This window comes from Ophidiomyces ophidiicola, assembly GCF_022830035.1.
Source record: "Ophidiomyces ophidiicola strain CBS 122913 chromosome Unknown scaffold_26, whole genome shotgun sequence".
In the NCBI taxonomy this organism is placed as follows: domain Eukaryota; kingdom Fungi; phylum Ascomycota; class Eurotiomycetes; order Onygenales; family Onygenaceae; genus Ophidiomyces; species Ophidiomyces ophidiicola.
Genome location: NW_026054666.1, coordinates 43,347 through 64,551, shown reverse-complemented (window position 1 = coordinate 64,551; position 21,205 = coordinate 43,347). Strand labels below are relative to the sequence as shown.

The 21,205-nt window shown below is 48.0% G+C and overlaps 9 protein-coding genes across 9 annotated transcripts; 5 read left to right on the top strand and 4 right to left on the bottom strand.

Moving 5' to 3' along the window:
- Nucleotides 1-2,481: 2,481 nt before the first annotated feature.
- LOZ57_005318 (uncharacterized protein) lies at nucleotides 2,482-4,451 on the bottom strand (the record flags this gene model as incomplete). The annotated part of the gene is made up of 2 exons (XM_049254349.1): nucleotides 2,482-3,956; nucleotides 4,007-4,451. The coding sequence occupies 2 exons, from the start codon at nucleotides 4,449-4,451 to the stop codon at nucleotides 2,482-2,484; spliced, it is 1,920 nt and encodes a 639-aa protein (XP_049106653.1).
- Nucleotides 4,452-7,937: 3,486 nt separating this feature from the next.
- On the top strand, nucleotides 7,938-9,491 carry LOZ57_005317 (uncharacterized protein; the record flags this gene model as incomplete). Its single annotated transcript, XM_049254348.1, has 1 exon — nucleotides 7,938-9,491. The coding sequence occupies one exon, from the start codon at nucleotides 7,938-7,940 to the stop codon at nucleotides 9,489-9,491; it is 1,554 nt and encodes a 517-aa protein (XP_049106652.1).
- Nucleotides 9,492-9,865: 374 nt separating this feature from the next.
- On the bottom strand, nucleotides 9,866-10,337 carry LOZ57_005316 (uncharacterized protein; the record flags this gene model as incomplete). The annotated part of the gene is made up of 2 exons (XM_049254347.1): nucleotides 9,866-10,246; nucleotides 10,308-10,337. 2 exons carry the CDS (start codon nucleotides 10,335-10,337, stop codon nucleotides 9,866-9,868), a joined length of 411 nt encoding a protein of 136 aa, XP_049106651.1.
- A 287-nt stretch (nucleotides 10,338-10,624) lies between these two features.
- SGD1 (suppressor of glycerol defect) lies at nucleotides 10,625-13,169 on the top strand (the record flags this gene model as incomplete). The annotated part of the gene is made up of 2 exons (XM_049254346.1): nucleotides 10,625-11,948; nucleotides 12,001-13,169. 2 exons carry the CDS (start codon nucleotides 10,625-10,627, stop codon nucleotides 13,167-13,169), a joined length of 2,493 nt encoding a protein of 830 aa, XP_049106650.1.
- A 66-nt stretch (nucleotides 13,170-13,235) lies between these two features.
- LOZ57_005314 (uncharacterized protein) lies at nucleotides 13,236-14,186 on the bottom strand (the record flags this gene model as incomplete). The annotated part of the gene is made up of 1 exon (XM_049254345.1): nucleotides 13,236-14,186. One exon carries the CDS (start codon nucleotides 14,184-14,186, stop codon nucleotides 13,236-13,238), a length of 951 nt encoding a protein of 316 aa, XP_049106649.1.
- A 1,092-nt stretch (nucleotides 14,187-15,278) lies between these two features.
- LOZ57_005313 (uncharacterized protein) lies at nucleotides 15,279-16,040 on the top strand (the record flags this gene model as incomplete). The annotated part of the gene is made up of 2 exons (XM_049254344.1): nucleotides 15,279-15,286; nucleotides 15,413-16,040. The coding sequence occupies 2 exons, from the start codon at nucleotides 15,279-15,281 to the stop codon at nucleotides 16,038-16,040; spliced, it is 636 nt and encodes a 211-aa protein (XP_049106648.1).
- Nucleotides 16,041-16,043: 3 nt separating this feature from the next.
- On the top strand, nucleotides 16,044-16,347 carry LOZ57_005312 (uncharacterized protein; the record flags this gene model as incomplete). Its single annotated transcript, XM_049254343.1, has 2 exons — nucleotides 16,044-16,049; nucleotides 16,126-16,347. 2 exons carry the CDS (start codon nucleotides 16,044-16,046, stop codon nucleotides 16,345-16,347), a joined length of 228 nt encoding a protein of 75 aa, XP_049106647.1.
- A 365-nt stretch (nucleotides 16,348-16,712) lies between these two features.
- On the bottom strand, nucleotides 16,713-19,145 carry LOZ57_005311 (uncharacterized protein; the record flags this gene model as incomplete). Its single annotated transcript, XM_049254342.1, has 2 exons — nucleotides 16,713-16,834; nucleotides 16,937-19,145. The coding sequence occupies 2 exons, from the start codon at nucleotides 19,143-19,145 to the stop codon at nucleotides 16,713-16,715; spliced, it is 2,331 nt and encodes a 776-aa protein (XP_049106646.1).
- A 671-nt stretch (nucleotides 19,146-19,816) lies between these two features.
- Nucleotides 19,817-21,133, top strand: LOZ57_005310 (uncharacterized protein; the record flags this gene model as incomplete). Its single annotated transcript, XM_049254341.1, has 2 exons — nucleotides 19,817-19,921; nucleotides 20,009-21,133. The coding sequence occupies 2 exons, from the start codon at nucleotides 19,817-19,819 to the stop codon at nucleotides 21,131-21,133; spliced, it is 1,230 nt and encodes a 409-aa protein (XP_049106645.1).
- Between the last annotated feature and the right edge of the window lie 72 nt (nucleotides 21,134-21,205).

Genomic DNA, 21,205 nt, shown 5'->3' with positions numbered 1-21,205 from the left:
CTACTCTGCTTTACGGGGCCCAAGGCCGAGATGGCGATCACGTGGAAGGCTGCTCCAAGCCTCAAGCCCTATCCTCCCTGTTCGGGCCTCGTAGGGTGGCATTCATCTGCTGTATGCACGCCATGCTGTCTCTCGCTGCCCAGAAAATGGAGCAGACGTGGAGTAACAATCATGTTACTCAGAATATATATTCCCCTCGCCTTCCACTTTCATTTTTCTTTGTTGACCGACTTCTTCAGCTTTGGTCGTCAGACTTTCATTCGTTCTATATATCCTTATTTCTATATCCTCTCTACCTCTTCTAGACCAGTGTACCCTACAAGGTTGACAATAATACCAAGTTGTCACTCTTGAAGAGCACATGTCCTACTATAATAAGCCTTCCTACCGCCAATCAATTCCCCCGGTCAGCCAGGACGTACCACCAAAACCTATGGCATACCAGGATTACATTTCTCCCGCTATCTCTAACTACAACCGATCTCCCAAATCATCCCACGATCGGTCACTAGCACTGCCCATGAGTTACTCTGCTTCATCGGACAGCAATAGCTCAAGACAAACCACCTCGAGCACATCCTCCGTATACTACCATACAGACAATAACAGCTCGTATTCGCATTCCCAAACCAGTTATTCAAATTCGACGGGTCATCATGCTCACGAGAACGATCCTGGAAGCCCACAGGTCAAAAGAAGCACGTCCCGGTCATCTAAACCGGAGTCGCAATCCTGGTATGTTTTAAACCTGACGTCAATTTTTTTGGTTTCTACTAAAAGAAGTGGTATCTAGCCCTCGGTACATTTGTGTTCACCCAGGTTGCGAGAGCAGCTTTAGTCGGCCGGCAGACTTAAGCCGTCACCAGGTCTCAGTTCACTTTCGTGATGGTGTAATGCTAGACTGCCCGAAACCGCGGTGTACTCGCAAAGGAGAGCAAGGCTTTTCGCGTCAGGATCATCTTATTGAACATCTCCGTCAATTTCATTGTATGAAATTGGCGAAGCGGTCTTCGAAATCCTAGCGCAATTAGCTTACGCCGGCAGAATGCTACTTGCGTGCCTCTCTACTGACTCGGCTGGACCCGAGTACTCCGCACCGCGAAGAAACGACTTTCAAACGATATACAACTTTTTAATCGGCCTCTCCCATTCAATTTGCCTGTATTATCTCTCTGCTGCTTTCTCCAGTGAGCATTTATCTGCATAGCGTTGGATCTGTACGGGTCTAGTTTTGCATTTTCACTATGACGGACCTCCTGATTGTCCAATTTTTCTATAATAGACTAATTACTACGTTTTTTGTTGACACTATCTCTTTCTGGTTCATGGTTTTCACAATTCTATGTACGAACACTAGTTGTGCCCCTTTACTCTCAGGATCTTTTTCGATGGAGACCAATGCTCAAAATTTCTATCTTCCATCTTTGTTTTCACTTCTCCTGTTTGATATTTATCTATGCTCCCTACCGTTTCTTCCACAACTCTATGTTGGTGTTAGTAGAAGATTTAATTTATGAGAGCCATGTTATCATGAAATCAACATCTGTTGGTTTTCATTACAATATCTAGTGGATCTCTCTTTTTGCGAATGCCTAATTCCCCCATTTATATCTTGCTATCTCGATTAATGAAGCAATTTTGCGTTGTGATAGCCACAATGCTTTACTGACAGCTAGAGAAGACTATCCCTTCGACTCTTAAAGCGCCATCAATGCTTCCATGTCTTCTATTTTGTGGCTTTTGGTATATTTATATGTCATCAGCATTGGGATAACATATCGATACTACCGCCGCCTCTGTCTTTATATCTCTTGCTTGTGAATGTGCGGGCTGTGCCCTACGAGAGAAAGAAAAAGGCAATGGCAAGGATACAAGAAAAACGACAGGAGAGGGAGATTATTGCAAAGAGGCAAAATATAAAAAGAAAGGTTCGCATCGGCCGCTACTAGTACCCATTTATTTCACCAGCGCTAAGCCCGCTCGATGCTACGTCCTTTCGATTCCCTAGAAACACCCCGAGTCAATAATGACTTACATGGAGGGAATCGAACCGTGGCTATCTCTAGGAGTATTTAAAATATAACCGTGGAGTGAGATGGTCATACCATTAGATTAGCCGCGGTTTTGGTGCCTCTTTGTTTTGTTGGCTATGTGCTCATATTGAAAGGCAATCTGAGTGGAAGATACCCGCTCACTCTACACAGCTCGCCTGTGGGTTGCACACCAGCTCTTATAGTTATTCCTTACATGAGTACAAAGACCCCCCTTGCAACGTTTAGATAGTTTTTGAATAGGATGGAATTTTAATATTGATATGGAGAAAAAACGCAAACAATAGCCAAAACTATATAAAGACTAACAGACCTACTAAGAAGTCGAAAAAAAGTGTAGAAAATAGGTCATCAAGTCGTCTTCTCCCTCCTCGTCGTCATCGCCACCACCATTGAGCCACCAATACGGACTGCTTACGCTTAGAGTTACCTAAAAAGCCCTCCGGCCAAAAAGACTCGCAGCCCCGGTGCTAATGACTTGAGCTGTGGCACCAGCTGCACCATTTTCAGTCTGGTTCGCAATAAGCTGGTTCTGATTCTGCTGCTGCTGCTGCTGCTGTTGTTGTTGTTGTTGTTGCTGTTGTTGTTGCTGAGCTTGTTCAAGCTCTTCAGCTTGGCCGCGATTTGCATCATTCTGATCTTGCTGATCATCGTTTTGGTTATCACGATCCTGGTCCTGATTTTGTTGCTTCTGCTGATCCTTCTGCTTCTGTTTTTCTTGTTTCTGTTGTTCTTTCTGCTTCTGCTTCTCTTCTTTCTGCTTCTGCTTCTCTTCTTTCTGCTGTTGATCTTCTTGTTTCTGCTGGTCCTTTTGTTTCTGCTTCTCTTCATCTTGTCTCTGTTTTTCTTGCTCATCTTGCTGATTCTTGTTCTGATTCTGATTCTGATTTTGGTTCTCATTCTGATTCTGGTTCTCGTTCTGGTTTTGTTGTTTCTGTTGATCCTTCTGCCTCTGTTTTTCCTCCTCTTTTTGTTGCTGATCTTGCTGGTTCTCGTTCTCGTTCTGGTTCTTGTTTTGTTGTTTCTGTTGGTCCTTCTGCCTCTGTTTTTCCTCCTCCTTTTGTTGCTCATCTTGCTGATTCTGTTGTTGTTTCTGCTGATCTTTCTGTCTCTGCTTTTCCTCTTCTTTTTGTTGCTCCTCTTGCCGCTGTCTTTCTTGTTCATCTTGCTGATTCTGATTCTGGTTCTGGTTCTGGTTCTGGTTCTGGTTCTGGTTCTGGTTCTGGTTCTGGTTTTGGTTTTGGTTTTGGTTCTGGTTCTGTTGCTGTTGGCCACCTAGAGCAGCAGTCCCGGTGGCGACGTTTGCTGAAGTGCGAGTCTCCTCAAGTCGTCCTAGCCCGGTAGAATTGGCGTTCAAGGCTTGCGATGGCTGGTTTGCAAGTCGTGTAGAGTTTCTGTTGCCATTCTGCTCTCCTTGTTGGCCTCGCTGGCCCCGTTGAGCGTCTTGACGTTGTCTGTCGTCTCTTCCGCGACCACCTTCTCCGATAAGCTCAAGTCCCTCAGTAAGTCGCGAACATTGTTGGTTCGTCAGTCCCACGTTATGAAGACCGGATAGGAGAACGTTTTGCCGAGACGGGATACCACCTTGGAGGAAGCGAGAGTTGAATCCAGTTACACCCTTGAGAGTATTAAAGAAGTCGACACCAATGGAGAGAGGCTGCGCGATAACAAGGAAAATGACTCCCTCTGTGCAAGGAGGAGTGGTTAAGCTTCCTACGTAGCGGAAGGAAGGAAGAGTAGAGATCGAGCGCGAGAGTAAACCGAAGTCCATTTGGCGCATACTAATCTGCTGACCGCGATCGCGGATGCGGTTGGACTGGGAAATGATGCGCTCAAGATCGCCAAAGCCGCCACGACCAGAAACCTGGAAAAGAATGACAATAACAGCAATCTGGCCGCGGTTACCTATCGTTTGAATTAGTCGACAAATCATACTATAGAGCAGGAAAACATACCGATCTGGGAATGGACCAAGTGCAGTTCCATTGGGAAGAACTGGCCTCCGATGCGGTGCTCACTTGGGGTGTGGAAGTGGAATTGCTCCAGCTTGAATTCACCAACCCCTCCAACAAGAGTGGTACCTTCCAGGACAACCTCTGCAGTAGTGCCGAGATTTTGGAAAAGAATATCTTGCCTGGGAATGGTTGAACGAATGAAACCGGCAGGCTCAATAGGAATACTCTGGTCCAAGTTAATAGGGGACTGTCTTAACCCAGTAGCACAAAGAATGTTTTCACGGGAAATGGACTGCCAATTTGTTGGACCCCGGGCGGCAGTGTAGTCGAAATTCGGCAGTTCTCCAATCCCGCCCTCCCGGCGAGGATGAAGTACTGTGCCATGGGAGCAAAGGGAGAGGGCGGAACGGACGTTTAGTAGAAGAAGGACTGGAAGGAGCAACATCATGGCTCAATTACACTTAAGTGAGTAGAAGGAATGAACGAAATAACGAAGAGAAGGGCTTCTCTTTCAAAGAGAAGAAAAGCAGGGAAGGGCAAAGAGCGTGGAGAGGAAGCCTGAATATTATGTGTTCCCTGAACAACAATTCACCAGCAAGCTACATAACAAAGGAAGGAAGGCGGGGCGGAGCCCAACGAGGGTCTATATATGCGGCGGCCATGTAGCATGCGCCGTGACACCCTGGCGAGGCTGGCCGGGCGAGAAAGCAAGCACCCGAAGAGGTAGGGGACGGATGCTTGTACAGCATGTGTCAAGTGTGCAACAACGGTGATTCAACCAGCATGAAAACGGGTAAGTTCGTGCCATTCTTGGAGGCCCCTAGAAGGAATGGGCTGATATTCCAGGCCTGATTTGAGCAATGCGAGGAAGAGGGGCGTCCCCTTTGAGCGGCTTGGTTTGCAGGTGTTTTCCAAAGCGGCTGACAGAGGGCGAGCTCCGCGTTTGAGAAGCATTGCTGGATCTGGTTTAGGGAGGCAGTCCCAGTCATTTTATTTCCCGGTCTGGCCGGAACATCATGGGCTTTGTGCACTTTAGGTTGTCTCCATGTATCGGGTTGGCTCGGCGGCCCAGACGCCGTTGCATCGTGAGGATGTTCGTAGGCGGGGGCAGCCTTTGTGATGAAGGGCCAAGGAGCTGTCGGAGCCAAGACAGGAGAATAAAAATTGGCTCTGCGACAAGACGCCACCAAGACCGGTCTGGCTGGCCCGCGAGGAGCGGATTTCTTTCATCAGGGGAAGCGTTGAAGCGTTTGGCGTCGAACGTTCGACAGATGGAACGCGTTGGGATCCGCGCCAAGAAGCCCCGTCTCGGCCACCTCTGACCCTGTCAGTTCATCACATCTCTTCGGGACCTGGAAGCCCTGCCAGGGCGCGGGACAGCCACTTTTTGGCATGATTGCATGGACGGCTACGTGGTATGTAGAGTGTGTAGGTACATCCATCTGCACATACTGACCTCTGGAGCACGCAGCGGATAATCATGGCCATTCCCGCTCCCTACTCCCGCCGCGCAGTCACCCACGCCCCCATATCTACAAACTCTCGAAAGACGTCGCCACTTGCGCGGCCCTTTGAATCAAACACCACTCCCTCGCCCGTCAGCAGCTTCGTCTTCTCTACGGAATACTGGCCCCCGTTGCCCCATTTCCCCTTGTACCCTCCGATCGTTCGGTCGGTCGCGAGGACTCGATGACAGGGAACTTCAGGCGCGAACGGGTTGGTTTTCATTGCGTTGCCGACCGCGCGCGCAGACGACGATAGATGAGCGGACAGAACAGCGTAGGTGGTCCACCGGCCAGTCGGTACGGATAGCAGTGTGCGGTACACAAGCCGGCGGTACGGCGTGAGGGAGGGATGGGAGGAAATGAGATGAAGAGCGTGGACGAGCGCTTCCTGATCAACTGCAAAAGAATAGCTGGGCATGGGTCGTCGCAGTTTCGCATCCCGTAGGAGGACGTTGGTTTCAGGGTAAGCTGGCGGCGGATCGCGCTGGGTCTTTGCGGTGCGGCGAACGCGGCTCCGCGACAATGCTGGCCTGCCTGTAGTCATGGCGCTGGCTTCGTACAAGACCTGGAGAGTGTCCTGTCGTGTCTGGTTGTAGGCGTCGCGCGCGCACGAGAAAGATGCCGTCTCTGTGCTGCCGCCGCTGCCAGCCTTTTATAGCGCGTCTGCCGCGCCTCGTCACGTCACTGCGTGGGCCCAATGCGGCTAAAGTGACAAATCAGCGCAGAGCACTGCTTGTGCAGAATATGGCCAATCGCGCCGCCGCTGGTTCGCCCGCGCTAAACCCCATCGGACAAGCCTGGCGGGCGCCTGACAAGACCGTCTGTGTTGCAGAATCCGCAGAGAAGGAATGTCGCGGCCAGCAGATTGCCAGTGGGTGGCTTGGCCGCTAAGTTTATGCTTAAGCAACTGGCAGCTGGTAAGTTTGGGGGTGGTTTTCTCTGCTTGCGTGGCCCTCATTGCCATTCCTGCGAATCTGGTCTCGACTATCCAAGTCCTTTTCCCTGGCAAACACTCATAGTGTATGCCAATTCTCTCCGCAATTGTGCGCAATAGTATCCTAGCCCTCGAGCTCCTTTCCAGCGCCTCAAGCTCTAAAGGAATCCTTTACCAATCCATCCTTTTGCGACGGATTTCATTTCCAGCAAAGGATTTTACTGATGCTCTTTCTAATACTCCGGTGCATGTTTTTTTTTTCATGCCTGATGGTCTATTTCAGGATGAACTAGTTTGAGAGCAATCTTATACAATCTTGCTACACGGAATGCTGCGTACTTCGTGCAACCCTTCCATGACAGGTATTAACCAAATCATCAGTGCGACCGCACCCGTTACTAAAGAGCTGGGGAATTTGCTTCCAAATATGCTGGTAGCACGGATTCAAATTACTCTCTGTAGGACTGTGGCCGTATGATCCGCTTCCTGACCAGTGCTCAACGATGCGCAATTCAACTTGTGCATATTGCTGTTGGACGTGTGTCCAGCGAACTTTCCACCCTGCCCCTAGCCTGCAGAAGACTTGCAAATCAGCAACCGCAGCGCCAGCCCATAGCCTGATGTCCGAGTGTGTAAGGTCGAGATATTTGAGATACTGTTGTATCATACCTGTTTAATGGCGATCTATTTTCTGAGGCGACACAGACAGAAGACTTGCCTTGTTTTTAAACTATGGCGTTATTATGCCGTGGGTTGCGCTTCTTGGACAAACGGCACTGTAAGAGAGCAATGAGGCTTACGGACTCCCTCTAAATTCTAGGCTCTGAACCCGACCAGAAGCTATAGCTCCTAGTGGTGCATCCCGAAATATTTGCTTTTGACCCAAAAAAGATATTTGCGATTTCTACTAATATGACTGGAAATGCCCACCCATACGGAGTACATAGTATTAGACGAAACAGGAGCACATGATGATTATGTGACTGAGAGTCTACAATATTGCATCTGATCTGTTTCTAATAAATGAGACACTGACACTTATAGATGAACATACTATAACTGAGACTACAGAAAAAACATATGAAAAATCTCTAGCAAAATCTCTGCCGGCCCAATAGTCAAAGATAATGAAATCAGTATCATGGTCAAGAAGAGGAGGTGGTGAACCACTAGTTCTCCAGTTCCTCCTTCAGGGACCTGGTCACCTGACAAGTCACCTGACTCCTGCTCAACAATTCTTAATTAGTCACCTGAGCAAACCGTCATTATGTCATCCCTACGTGGTGGCGTCAGGGAACGCGGCTAGAGCATATAGGGCTAGCGCGCCTTGACCCTAAGCGCGGCAACCCCCCGCTCAGGTGGCTGGCCCGTTCACAACATTATTGACCCCCGATATGTCTTGATCTTGTTGCGGTGTACTTGATTTCTTCTCTTCCCGGTGTTGCCGCCATTGCCACTCATTCCTTGTGTCAATGGGGCTGTTCTACACATAATGACGGCGCCGATACAGCCTATTAAGCGATCGTTTACCGTTCCCTCGAAGCCTCGTAGAGTGCGCCATTCCCTAGGCTCTTACGACCGTCCGAGCATTTCCATCCCTTCCGATGATATTATTTTCTATCATCCATCTGCAACCATTGTCAAGTTCGAGCTGCCACGGTCGTCCAGTTCGAGCCCTATTCTTCCCGATTTGGATTACCCAGTCGATGCGATTGAAACATTGCCATGGAGGACAAGGTCAGAGGTCATTGCTGCAATCGGTGCTCTAAGGATAGAAAACGTTGCCGGCTCTGCTGCGTTTCTTAAATCGGGGAACGTTGTATATGCTTTGTTGAAGAATTGCCAGTGCTGGTGCGTTGATGCGAAGGCGACCTTCGTTTTACGATTGAGGAAACTCACATACTACCGTATCGAATTCCCACACGAGACGGAGGAAGATCTTCTGAGGATAGAAGAATGGAAGCAGATTCTATCGAACATAATCCGGTACGAAGTCACTCCTTGTCCATTCAAAAGAGGATTCTCCGTGGAGCTTCCTGAAGAAGCCAGAACTCCGAAGAAGAAACGGGCCTGGAGGCCAAAAACAATATTAGGCATTCCAAACATTCCTCAAAATTTTGAGGGGAGCATTTCGTCTGAGGATCGCGAGTCAAGCGAGTCGGGGAGTATCGCCGATGACTTCGACAGTCGAAGTATCCGGTGTGGCAGTGTCCCTCCACCTACAAATCGACGCTTTTCTCATTCATCCGCATTTTCAATGCCCAGAAGAACTAGCTTCCGTGTTGTTTCGGAGCCGGCACCAAACTTTGAAACTCTTCTTGCGAAATTCGAATCTGAGTCTGAAAAAGATAGGTCCACTCTAGTTGAGAGTGCAAGTGTCGCATCAAGTGCTTCGTCGTTCTACTCTGCCGTAGACCCGCCACCCTCATTTCGCTCATACTCACCCTCCCCCTTAAATCGGTTACCAATGAGCCATACCCGAGAAACTTCGGTTGCAACAATCATTCCTGTGCCTGCAGATGATTCATCGCTAGACCATTACTCCGCAACGAATGACGACCAGGCTCCGTCCTCTCCTGCATCAATACCGGTTGACTCTGACTGTTCACATTCCAACATACAACCTGTGTTAGAGGTTTCTATAGAGAGCCAAAACACAACCATTCGTCAGCGCATTCGCGCCCGACAACGTTCCTTATCCCCTTTACCACCATCCTCAACACTATTCACACCTGCCCCCAAATCCCCTATTAATAATCTATTCGATACCATATTTGAAAAGACCTATACATTTGTCCTTGGACCTCCTATACACCTTTTGGTCATGTTCCTTCGACTCGCTGCTGAAGTTTCCTCGGGTGATAATCCTCGTCACCCAGCTGGAACTGAGGTTGGGAGATCATCGGCTGAAAGTCACATGCTTGATGAGACCGAAGATATTTGGAGCGAGGATGATTTTGGTAACCCCTTATCCTCGATTGGCTCTGCTAGACAGATGAGAGGAGAAAGCCCAGCAGGTTCGGACCTCTCTAGCGAAGTTGATTAATTTGTTGTTTTATATTGTGTTATTACTACCCGGCAGCGGTCTATTCCTTCATTGTATTGCTATCTATGCTCTGTATGCCATTTATTATAATTATTTTACATTTGGTCTGTGGGTTTCTCAAGAATATCATGTGACACGACACTCTTGTCTCGTCTTGTTTGTGCATAATGCCTCTAGATATTCCTTACTACCATTTTTAATACCGAAAGAATATACATATGAGTAGTATGCTTAGCAGGATGAAATTGACATCTAGTACTTATTTCATCACCCATTTGGAAAGAAAACGCCAATAAACGCCGAACTGATGCTAGGTGTGAATTCCAAATCCGCAAAAATAGCCCCCAAAGCGTATCACATCTTGAGCAATCAAATCATGCCTTTGAAACCTTCCCCTTCGCTTTCCCCTTTTTTCTTGCACTTCGATCTCTTTTCTTTAGTCCCACCATTCCCACCTTACATAGCTCTGCATACCTCGCATAAAAGGTCTCTAGGTCTTCTGGCTGTACAATCGTTGATGCTTTTACTTTCGCAGTTTTATGTCGGCCATTCGAAGCACGAATTAGAATTGATGATCGGCCAGGGGAGAGAGAGTCGTTTGTAGTCGTTGCGGTATTTAGGGCAGAGTCGGAGGTGCCTTTTGTACTGGAGGGCTCACTCGTAGAGGAGGCAGAGAGATGCTTTTGGGTAAGGAAGACAGAGCCACGGAGGGACGTGGATTGATGGTTAAAAAGACTCTTGAGGCGCGAGAAGAACTGGAATGACGGTCAGTTTTGCTGTTGGTGAGTGAGATGTGTGTAAGGTGCACGCATGTACCTCGTCGTGGGATAGATGCTCGGTGGCCATGGTAGGCGGGACCAGATTCGGGCAGAAGAAGTAAATTCCCGTAGGGGATTCTTCTATTATATAGCTATTCTGCTTCACTGGCAGGTACGGTATTTCCAATTGCCCCCGTATATAAGGATATTTTTTGTTGTTGGGGAGTATTCGCTTCGGTTTGTTGGAGAGCCAGTGCCAAGCCAAGGATTGGTGTGTTTGCACTTCACCTGTGCGAGCTGACAAGGAAATAATTTCTTGCGTGGAGAACGCTGCGCAGGCGATCGCCAGCCTTCTTTCATGTATCCCGGTGAATCATGCGCCCTTCTCTACATAATACAACGCTCCTACCACGCCAGCTTCGCGAAGAATTAGGCCTGAAAGACACTTACAAGCCGGGTGAAAGCACGTCGCGGCCTCGCACCGCTGGAAGCAGCACCCCTAGGAAAGAACGCCGGAAGACTGAACGAGCCCAAATCAAGAGTCGCGTGCAAAGACAAAGAGATAGCCCCAGGTATAATGGCCTTCACCAGGGTGTGGTGAGCCGAACGTCAAGAATAAACGGGCCAAACTCCCCCGAATGGGAGAAGCTAAAGCCGACATTGAAGAAGCCGCAAATTGCTAGGTCACCTGGTCCGGAGGATTTGCAGTCTGAGGTTGGAATTAGCCTTGATGAAGGGAGCGACGAAGATGAGCATTCCGATGCGCCACAGGTGGAAACCCGCAGGGTACCTCGCACTGTTCGCGATAAGTTGGCAGAAGATGATGCAGAGATTGCAGTTCTAGAGAAAAAATTGGGGCTTAAGGGGAAAAAGAAACTTCCAAAGAGTTTACTTGAAGATGGATTGGATGACCTGTTGGGGGATCTGGAATCGGACGCGGAAGCCACCGCAAGGAAACGAAAGAGAGAAGAAGAGGAATGGCTGAAGGACAAGAGGCAGAAAGCCCGAGTGAATATTGAAACCAGTGAAGATGACAGCCTGCATGAGGAAGCTACAGAGGCCAGCGATAATAGCGAGTTTGAAGGGTTTGACGACGTTGAAGAATACCTGCCAGGTCTACAACAAACTAAACAGAAAGAGAATCCATACCGGCCTCCCATCGCCGTCAGTGGTTCCCCATCTACAAAGTACATCCCACCCTCCAAACGGGTTGGGGCATGTGCCGAATCAGACTTTGAGATGCGTCTGCGGCGACAGATAAAAGGCCACCTAAACAAGCTATCCGAGGCTAACATTGTATCTATTCTAAGCGACATTGAAAAGCTCTATTTAGAGTATCCGCGACAGACCGTAACGGCTATGTTAATCGACCTACTACTGGGCTTGATATGTAGCGGAAGTGGCTTAAATGATACATTTATCATCCTTCACGCCGGATTTATCACAGGAATATTCAAAGTCATTGGCATGGAGTTTGGTGCCGAACTTGTGCAAAATGTTGTGACGCGGTTTGATAAGATGTTTGGGAATGGCCACCCGGGGGATTCGGATAGGAAGGACATGACAAACTTGATATCTTTGCTATCGCATCTTTATAACTTCCACGTTCTTGGATGTGGTTTAATTTTTGATTTCATTCGTCTATTCTTGGAAGAAATTAACGAAATTAACACTGAACTTCTATTAAAAATAGTAAGAAGTATGTCCTAGGTCTTCGCTTTCTGGTTTGCTTCACCGCTAATATAATTTAGATTCTGGCCCGCAGCTTCGACAGGATGATCCATCGGCTCTTAAGGATATCGTTCTCCTCATTCAGCCTGCAGTGGCGCGAGTTGGGGAAGCGGCGCTATCCGTTCGCACTAAATTTATGATAGAGACAATCACGGACCTTAAGAACAATAGAGTCAAAAACGCGCCTGGTGCAAGTATATCTTCTGAACATATTATAAAAATGAGAAAAATCATTGGCTCTCTCAATACAAGGAGCCTCAAGGCCAGCGAACCTCTTAGGATCGGCCACGCCGATATTCGTGATTCGGACAAAAAGGGCAAATGGTGGCTTGTCGGTGCAAGTTGGAGAGCCGAGCCACTACCTAGCACTGATACTAAACAGACCAGTATCAATTCAAGTGTGGTTCTTCCGGGTACCCTGAATGATGACTTGGGCGACATGAAGGACGTTGATCTTGTGCAGCTTGCCCGAACTCATCGGATGAACACCGAGGTCCGCCGGTCAATCTTTGTTGCCATCATGTCTGCGTCAGACTATCAGGATGCTCACATGCGCTTGTCAAAACTACATTTGAAAAGAAGCCAAGAAACAGAGATCCCGCACGTTCTGATCCACTGTGTGTCTGAAGAAGAAACATACAATCCGTACTACACTTTCATCGCAAGAAAACTCTGTGGAGAAAGAAGAATGAAGATGGCGTTTCAGTTTTCATTGTGGGATGCATTCAAGCAGATGGGAGAACGTGCCGATGTAGACGACAGCGAGGATTTCGACGAGGATCGGCAACTCAATATGAGGGCCATTGTCAACCTTGCGAAGATGTATGGGTCTTTGATCGCTGACGGAGGCCTCACGCTTGGAGTTTTGAAAACGCTTAACTTTTTGTACTTGCAGCCCAAGACAAAAACATTCGTTGAATTGCTTCTCATTACTGCCATGCAACAGACACAGAAAAAGGCATCTCGCAGACCACAGAGAACAGGAAGCGTCGACGAGAATAATGCCAATGAGAAGGCCCTTGTGAATATGTTTTCAAAAACGCAAGACACGCCGCAAGTCAAACCCGGGTTGATATACTTCATCCGCAAAGTCGTAGCGAAATCGGATGTCATTACCTTAGAAGGGGACAAAGTTGCTTTGAAACGGGGCTGCAGGCTTGCGCTCGATACGCTCAAAATGATACCCTGAGCTGTGGGCTCATAAAAATGTTAATTTTTCGAATAATGTATACATGTACCTTGACACATGTCGGTTTTAACTAGTTGACTCTCTGAGAGGGCGCAATCTTAGATGTTTTGACAAACGATTTAACCCGGATATCTGGGTTGCAGTATCAGGTACATTTACTGGGCTATTTTCGCCATTTCTGAGCAGTAAAATACCAGTCCATCCAGCCCGCACTGCCCCAAGGTGATCATCGTGAAAATCATCCCCAACGTGAATGCATTTGTCAGCTGGCCCTGGAAAGATATAGTTGTTATCTCCAGAAGCTTGAATATAACGATTGGCATACTTGACAGCAAGATCAAAGATGGCTTTGTCAGGCTTTTCACACCCGGCCTCGTAACTTGTAAGAACAAAATCAATATCGGCCTTCCGTTCTGGCTGCTTGTGCGGATGTGGACGTTCCAAATCATCCTCCAAAGGGATTCCAACACGTAGTCGCAATGAGTTTAGGACAGTCATAATTCTATTGTCTGCATTTGAGATAACTCCCACAATAACGCGGTCAAAATCAGTATTGAGACGGTTGCCAGCTGGATAAAGTTGTACTGAGCGCGCAATTTTCCACGATTTCAACCATTCAAAAAATGGGGGCACATCTTCATACAGTTGATAGCCCTTGGGCCCTGCGAAGGTGGTGTATAGCGAGTCCGTCAGTCCCTCAGGAAGGTCTTGCGGCACAATTGCTTTTCCCATGACAGCAGCAAAAAAATCGCAAATCACCGACTCCCACCATACTTTTGGGCTGGTAAAATCTGGCAGGCCTCGGCCATAGTTTGGGTAGAACGTGTTGTGTCTCCATAGCGAATGTTTCAAGTACTGATTCAGCAATGATTCATTTGGTATTTGGGATCGGGTGAGGAGGCCGACTTCTTCGGCAGCCTTCACGTAGATGCTAACGACAGGAATACGGGGGTGAAAAAGGGTGTTGAACGCGTCAAAGGTCAGCAAAAGCGTCCTAGGGCGGCGAGAGAGTGTCATCTTCTGCGTTCAGCGCACCAGCCCGGTCGGGTTGGGCTGGAGAAATTTTGCGGAGCAAAGCCGTGGTGAATGGCGATGCTGACTGTATCGGACTGGGACTTGACGTTTCAAACTGAAAAAAAACCTGGGACTTGGGTTTGAAATTCTGGAATGGGATTGGGACTATTCAAATAGAGATAGAAATCTCAGATCTCTAGAAACTTAAAATAAAATCTTACGGATCCAGCTTGGCCGATCAGGTTGCGGATGCTGGTCCTCAAATCAGGCATGTGCAAGTCCAATGCGCATTCATAACTTAGAATAGCTTCGCACTCAACGACTGGAGATCAAGGCCGCCCGAGTCAGAGAGTGGCTGACGCCAGCGGTCTTCCCTACTCCCGCTGCCTTATTATCCTTGCCTGCCAGTTTGCCTTGATGCGAAAAGGCAACCGGTCAATATTTGAGTGACTACCTTTAAATATCCAGTCATCTAGGCAATGAGCACGAACACCATGATTGTGAAATCCATTCTCAATTCTCATTATGAGGACTCAAAGGCTGCTTCGGCCGGCAAGTTCCACACATCAGGAGATCGGCAGCGACGGAGAGGAGCCAGGAAGGTAAGCTCGCATCCCATCCGGGATAAGCCTCAGTGTTGACATGGCGGCTGCAATAGCCTCGTTAATCATCATGCTGAGCCATGCCCTACCCGTGTTTTTCCTGGGACTCCGCCCTTGGAAGACCTCCAGATTCACAACGATGTTCCCTTGCGCTCACGGAATTGGCAACAGGACACCGCTCGTCCCCTTAATCTGCTGTCAGAGAAAGAATTGCCTGTCAACAAGCTTTGTCAAGCAGCCAGAAACCCGTCCTATAACTGAAGAGCAATTGATCAATGAAGTCCGTACGATTTATGCCGGCCTTGTCTTAGTGGAATGAAAATGCGTGGAGATTGAGCATCATGACTTTTTGCTCACTTCCCAACTCCCTGCCACAAGTCCTTCCCTTCAGCAATTGGCCCATTGATATGCAATGCCTGCCTGGATGTGGAGGCATGGAATGCATTCCTTCTTGGAACTACTCTGCCACAGACTTCCTGATTCTTTAAATCATATGACTTTGTATTTCATGATAGTGCTTTTCCTTGAGAGCGTTCCCAGCTTTGAGGGCACTTGGATTGACTCTTTTCACCCAGCAGTCAATGCTCTCCTCCCTTGAGTATGGGCTCAATTTCAATGGACATCTAGGAACCGAAATTGGCCGCATCAGATTGAAGTGGAGAGAACAGGGAGTGTTCGTTGCCTGCACTACTATCACCGCTTTGAGTATAGCCCAGACCCATCGCTTTTCCGAATTTTTCACAAGACTGCTCAATCTTCCACCAATCTTGCCCAAATCAAATCCTCTTACACTTCTTTTACTGCCCCTGACTTTCAGCTCCATCCCCACGATGCACCCTTTCAAACCTCTCAAGAAATCTTTGCCTGTGCATCCTGTTTTACATTTAACATCCTGACCTTTGTTCTCAAGCAGCGTGGTGATGAGAATGTTATCCCTCACGTTCATGTCTCTCTCGCGTTTATTTGGGCGCTGTCTATGGTTCTGGAAGCAATGGCTCAAGTCCAACACAAAATACCTTGGGCTGAACTGGTCACCCTTCTGAATACTCTAAATACTCAGGGATTACATGAACTACGCTTGAAGAGTGAAAACTTCCCAGCCCCAGAGGATGGGTCAAGATGCCATTTGCCGGAAGATTTTGCTATGCATGGACTGGTTTGGAGCCAATTATACTATCCTGCTGGGTTTTTTGAAATCTCCAATTTAGCTTATGAAGAAGAAAGGATTATGGAACTTCCTAATGCTCAGAACTGAAAGATGCCTGTGGCTCGGTCATCGCCTTGCCTCAGTAAGTTGGTGTGCTCTTGCCTTCCAAGATTGTACTGATCAATCTTGTTAGTTGGACGTGTGGATCTCGTACGATGAGCGAACGAGGAAATTCTTAGTCAACGATGTCGCCAGAGACCTTGGGGACCATGCGAAGGCCCCGATTTTGTTCTCGGAGGCTAAGCGATACTTTGGCCAAAGAGACGCGGAAACACTACCACCAAATGAACAAGCGATTGCGGACGCAATTCCAGTACCAGAGATCCAACCCGACCAAACCTCGGACAAAGCTTGAGAACAGTTGATCCATTACAACCGCGTGTATGAGCGCCGCGCAACCGAAGCACGTCCGATCGGTGGCTGGCTATGTGGCTTCCACAAACGTCCAAAATGTACAGTGTGTGCCAACTCGGATACAAGGTATTATGAGCTTGTGACTTAAGGATCTTAGAATTGTGAAGATCCCTGCAGTTTGTAACAATGGAAATGCTGAATTGTGACTACGCTTGCGGAATTAAAACTTGAGTTGTACAGGCAGTATGCATTATAGGTGTCTCACAGAATCAACGCACAAGTCTGTAAAGTTCAAGGCCTGGAGAATTTTCACATAATTCGACTTCAATCATTTTGGCAGAAATGCACAGCTCCCAAACAACTAGCCTATAACACAGATAAGGTCATGAAGTATTCTTTCTTTGCTTCTGAGGCCGCTTGGACAAACTTCTCGAGAAACTTCATAGAAGCAACAGTGGGATCAAGATTCTCTACTTGCTCGCATACACCTGAGAGATGATGTCAGCGATCATCAGCAAGGGAATCAAGAAACAATAAACAACACGCACTCTTCCTGGTCTTGATTTATGCAGCTCAGGGCAGGCGGGCACGTTTGAATGAGCGATTTTCAATGTCATATTGTCTCTTATGGGATTGCAATCTCTTTTGTCTGTTATACAGAGTGCTTCGGTGGAAGTCAATGATCAGAGCCCGGTTCAGCTCCTCATTCCAGAGTATATTTCGTGGCCGAAGGTCGCCATGCTGGACGCCAAGCGAATGGATTTCACGTACAGATCGAGAGATAGCAGATCGAATGGTTTCATCTTGCTTATTCTGAACAGTCTTGCCACCCCAGCCCATGAGGAGCATGTGTCGAATGTCTCCCGTGCCATGAAGGAAGTATACTAGACCCAAGTCTATCTTGCCTAGAAACACAGGAACTGCTGATCCCTGCAGAGGCTGAAGAACACGGTAGACATCAGCCTCCCGAGACACCTCTTTCCATAGCCTTGATGTTGTTCCTTTACCAACAATAGTGTATCCATATTTGGTACAGGTAATCTTGAATGATGCCCCATATGAACCACGTTCTCCCATTGGTGTGCAATCCTCATCCAGGTTTCTGTCCAGCTGCTGTTTGAGCATCAGCACCAATGCTTGTGCACTGATTTGGTGTCTGTTATCATCTTTCCCAGCATGGTGGATTGCCACATTGGGGCAGTGACTGTCAAGAATACCACCCTGCTGCAGACCCAAGAGACACTGCTGCGTGCAAAATCTATTGATATGAGGACGAGTCTGGCCTCCATGGCTACTTGTTTGGTTTGTTCTAGAATCTGATGTTGACTGCTGGGTTGGAGGGGAAGATGTGACCTGGCTGAAGCCCCGTTTTCGCGTGGTGGGACCCAGGTTTGGATCTGTATCATCTGGTGATCCACGGCCAAAGACACTGGGTGGGGCACAGCCAGACCGGGACCGTCTGCGTATCTCTTGATTGGGGGTGGCGGGAGCAGGGGAGGATGATGGCTGGAATTCAGAGGCACTCTTTTCATCAGTTTCAAAGCTAGTATAGTCTGGATCCAGAGGGTTCTGAGGTACTTCACCAAGGGAAATCTGGGATCGTGCGCGGCTGAAACTGGTCTCCCAAGTTGGCAGCAGATTCCGTGCATTGTTCCGCCAAGTATGGTTGCGAATCTGAGAACGACAACTCACTAGGCAAAGGCACAACACCTTTTCAATTTCGGTCTCCGGTCCTGTTGATCCTCCGGGACTCAGGCTGGGTTTGCTGAGATCATAATACAGGGTCCTTGGGTCATCAGAGGGGATCCATAGTTGAACAAGCCCTAGTCCTGTAGTCAAATACGAATACTCCAGCCCTTCCTGTATCATCACATGAAACTCCTGCACAATCGCCGAGCCAACAAGCCGCATGGCTTTGAATCTAGATTTCTCTGGGTCTTGAACAGGGGTTGAATTTGACTTGACAATGTCATCATAGAAGTCAATGTGACAGTCGTCAGCCGGATCCGGATTGAGCGCCAGTTTAAGAACTTCATAAGGTAGCTTGTGCGGCGGCTTGTATTCAACAGTGGTGATCAAGGCCTGTGTGCTTCCCTCAACTCGGCGAATACAGTACTGGTCGGGAGAGCAACGTGTTGGACCGGGTTGCGTCGTGTCCTCCTCATCAAGATTGTGAGCCTGGTTATCAAACCGTACCCCATCCCTAAGCTGGAATTCATCCCTAGCCTGAGGGATCTTGCAGAGCTCGGAAATGATCATATGTACATGGTCCGCAACAGCCAGCCGCTCGTAGTATTCAAGGTCTTTTTCACTGCAGATGGGTGTTTCAAGACGCTGGGCAAGTCGGGTTAAGTCAGAAATAGGTGTGAACAGTCGTGGTGCATCACTGTGATTCGGCTGGAGGTAGTGGCAGACAGAGTTGTAGATGTCTTGCAGGATGCTGGAGCAATCAGTCCATTTTTTCAGATATAGTGGGCAATATTTTCCAGTTGGGATTGGTATTTTGCCTTTTGTAGAGTCGCGAGTGTCTCCAACACTCAATGAACCTGAGAGCAGATGATGACAGTTCTGGACAAATTCTTTAAAGGTGGTTTGTTGGTTCCGCTCTTGTTCATGTCTCTCGCGTTCCTCTGCCTGTCTCTCGCGTTCCTCGGCCTGTCGCTTTTCCTCCACTGCCTGTCTCTCGCGTTCCTCGGCCTGTCGCTTTTCCTCCACTGCCTGTCTCTCGCGTTCCTCTGCCCGTCTTCTTTTTTCCTCCTCCCTCAAAAAAAGTGCTTTGTAATCAACGTGGTCCGACATTTGGCTTGTATGCGTGAGCGGTATCTCTGACTGTCAGAATCGCAATTTCAAACAGATTGTTCAGTGGAGAGCCAGGCGTGGCGTAAGCTATGCCTCAAGGTATACTTGTACGGTATTCTAAAACGAATGTTTATTGGTTTAAGTTGTCAGGTTGGGAGAATGATTAATGTAAGTGAACACTCAGCGGACCAGCCCCTCAGCCCAAAACAAACGGCAGGCATACCAGCTAGTTTGGAAGGTCTAATGTGATGAATAAACATGGCATCAAGATAGCCCTTGAGTTCACAAATAAGGGCTCAGCAGTAAATTATTCAAGCCTTTTATTTATTATTTATTTATTTATTTGTTATTGCGGATTGAAAGATTCAAAAAATAAAGCTTACGGAGTATTTGAATTGAAAGAGGTGGAGACGAAAAAAAAGTCACATGTTTGTACTAGTTAGTCCTAAAAAAGAGTTCTAACAATTTTGAGCTAATGAACATCAGGGCCTCTGGCTGACACTGACATCTTCACTGTGAGCAACCAGCACCAGCAGCAAGACATGGCGCACTGTCGTTTATGCCTGTTCTTTTCATCCCTGGGTGGTTCAACTCCAATAAATCAAAGATCAAATGGATTGGCAACGATCTGAAGCTGGGACGGCTTGTGATACCATATTCATGACCAGCAAATGGCGCCATCCACGCCCAGATTTTTGTTCGGCTCGTCTGGCCCTGCACCCCAGTTTGCTGCGGCTCCTCGTTTTGTGTTCCAGATGCGACGGGACGGGGCGGATGTAAGTGGCGACGGGCCGGTGTCCCCTACTAGCGAATATTGTCGCTGCTCTCAGCGTGAGCCATGCAGATTAACATTTGGTCTACAGGAAGAGATTGAGGAGTCTGAAGGCAACGATTTTCTAGAAAACCCTTACGGTCTTAATTCAGACTTTGACGTAAATAATGTGTCTTGGGATGGCGAAGACGTTGATAACCACGGCCTCCTTATTACTAGTTCTCCCAGTCGACATCGAAGTAAACGTCGTCGAGTCTTAATTCCTTCGGAAGGAGTTGTGGATGAGACGACTTCCAAAGGAGAATTTGACCGAATATCCCCTTCCCTTTCACCGCCCCGAGACTTATCTATGTATACAATGGCGACGCCGCGACCCGCTGCAAATACTAACGACCTAGCATCTCCAACACTTCGCCGCATGACTCCGACCCCGAATCTGCCAGCTATCCCCGGTAGCACTCCTCAAATGTCTACTTCCCAAAAGCCGAGGTTCCTGTTCAACTCTAATTCGCAAAGCCAACCCACAGCTGGACCAACTGCGACACAATTGCAAAGGCCTCTATTCAAAATACCGCGCACTCCTTCTCGACCAAGTGCGCCGAGTGACATGTCTCTTTTGACGAGTCCCGCCACGTTTCCATATGCAAAACGCCGCTCGAAAGCTGGAACACACAATTTCCTTTCCGGCGGTATCGCATCCGAAGTTCGCGGTTGGCTGCTAGAGCTAGGTGCTAAAAAACAAGTATTCCAAGATCTCCCGCCTTCATCCTCATCAAAATCAACACAGAGCTCGATTGATCGAGGCAAAATTGATTACCACTTGGTCGGTGAAGTTAACCAAGTAGGTGTGTCAAATGCTCGTTTCACACGCAAAAGTCAAACTTCTAAGCCGGGGTATTCATCTCTCTTCACCGCTGTCATTCTCTCCCCAGAAAGACTGCATGAGCTATCGCTGCCGCCGCGGCAGCAGCTTCTTCTCTTTGGCGTTCCCACTCTTGGGTCAGGCCCAATCAAAAAAGGAGTTTTTATTGGGATCCAGCCTGGTCTTGTTTGGGAAATGAATATGGAACCTCACCTTTCCCAAAATTTAATGAATCCCAGCCCGACTCCTACGCAAGGTGATAGTGGAACGGAACAAGGGGCAATGAGTAGGAAGTGGCTAGTTAGCGTGGAATGGGACATTTTATTGACCAGGCCTGGGGGAAGGGATATATGATGATAAATACGATGCATATAGAGTATAGTTTCTCCAAAATCCGGCAGAGATAAAACTGAAGAAAGGCCGTGA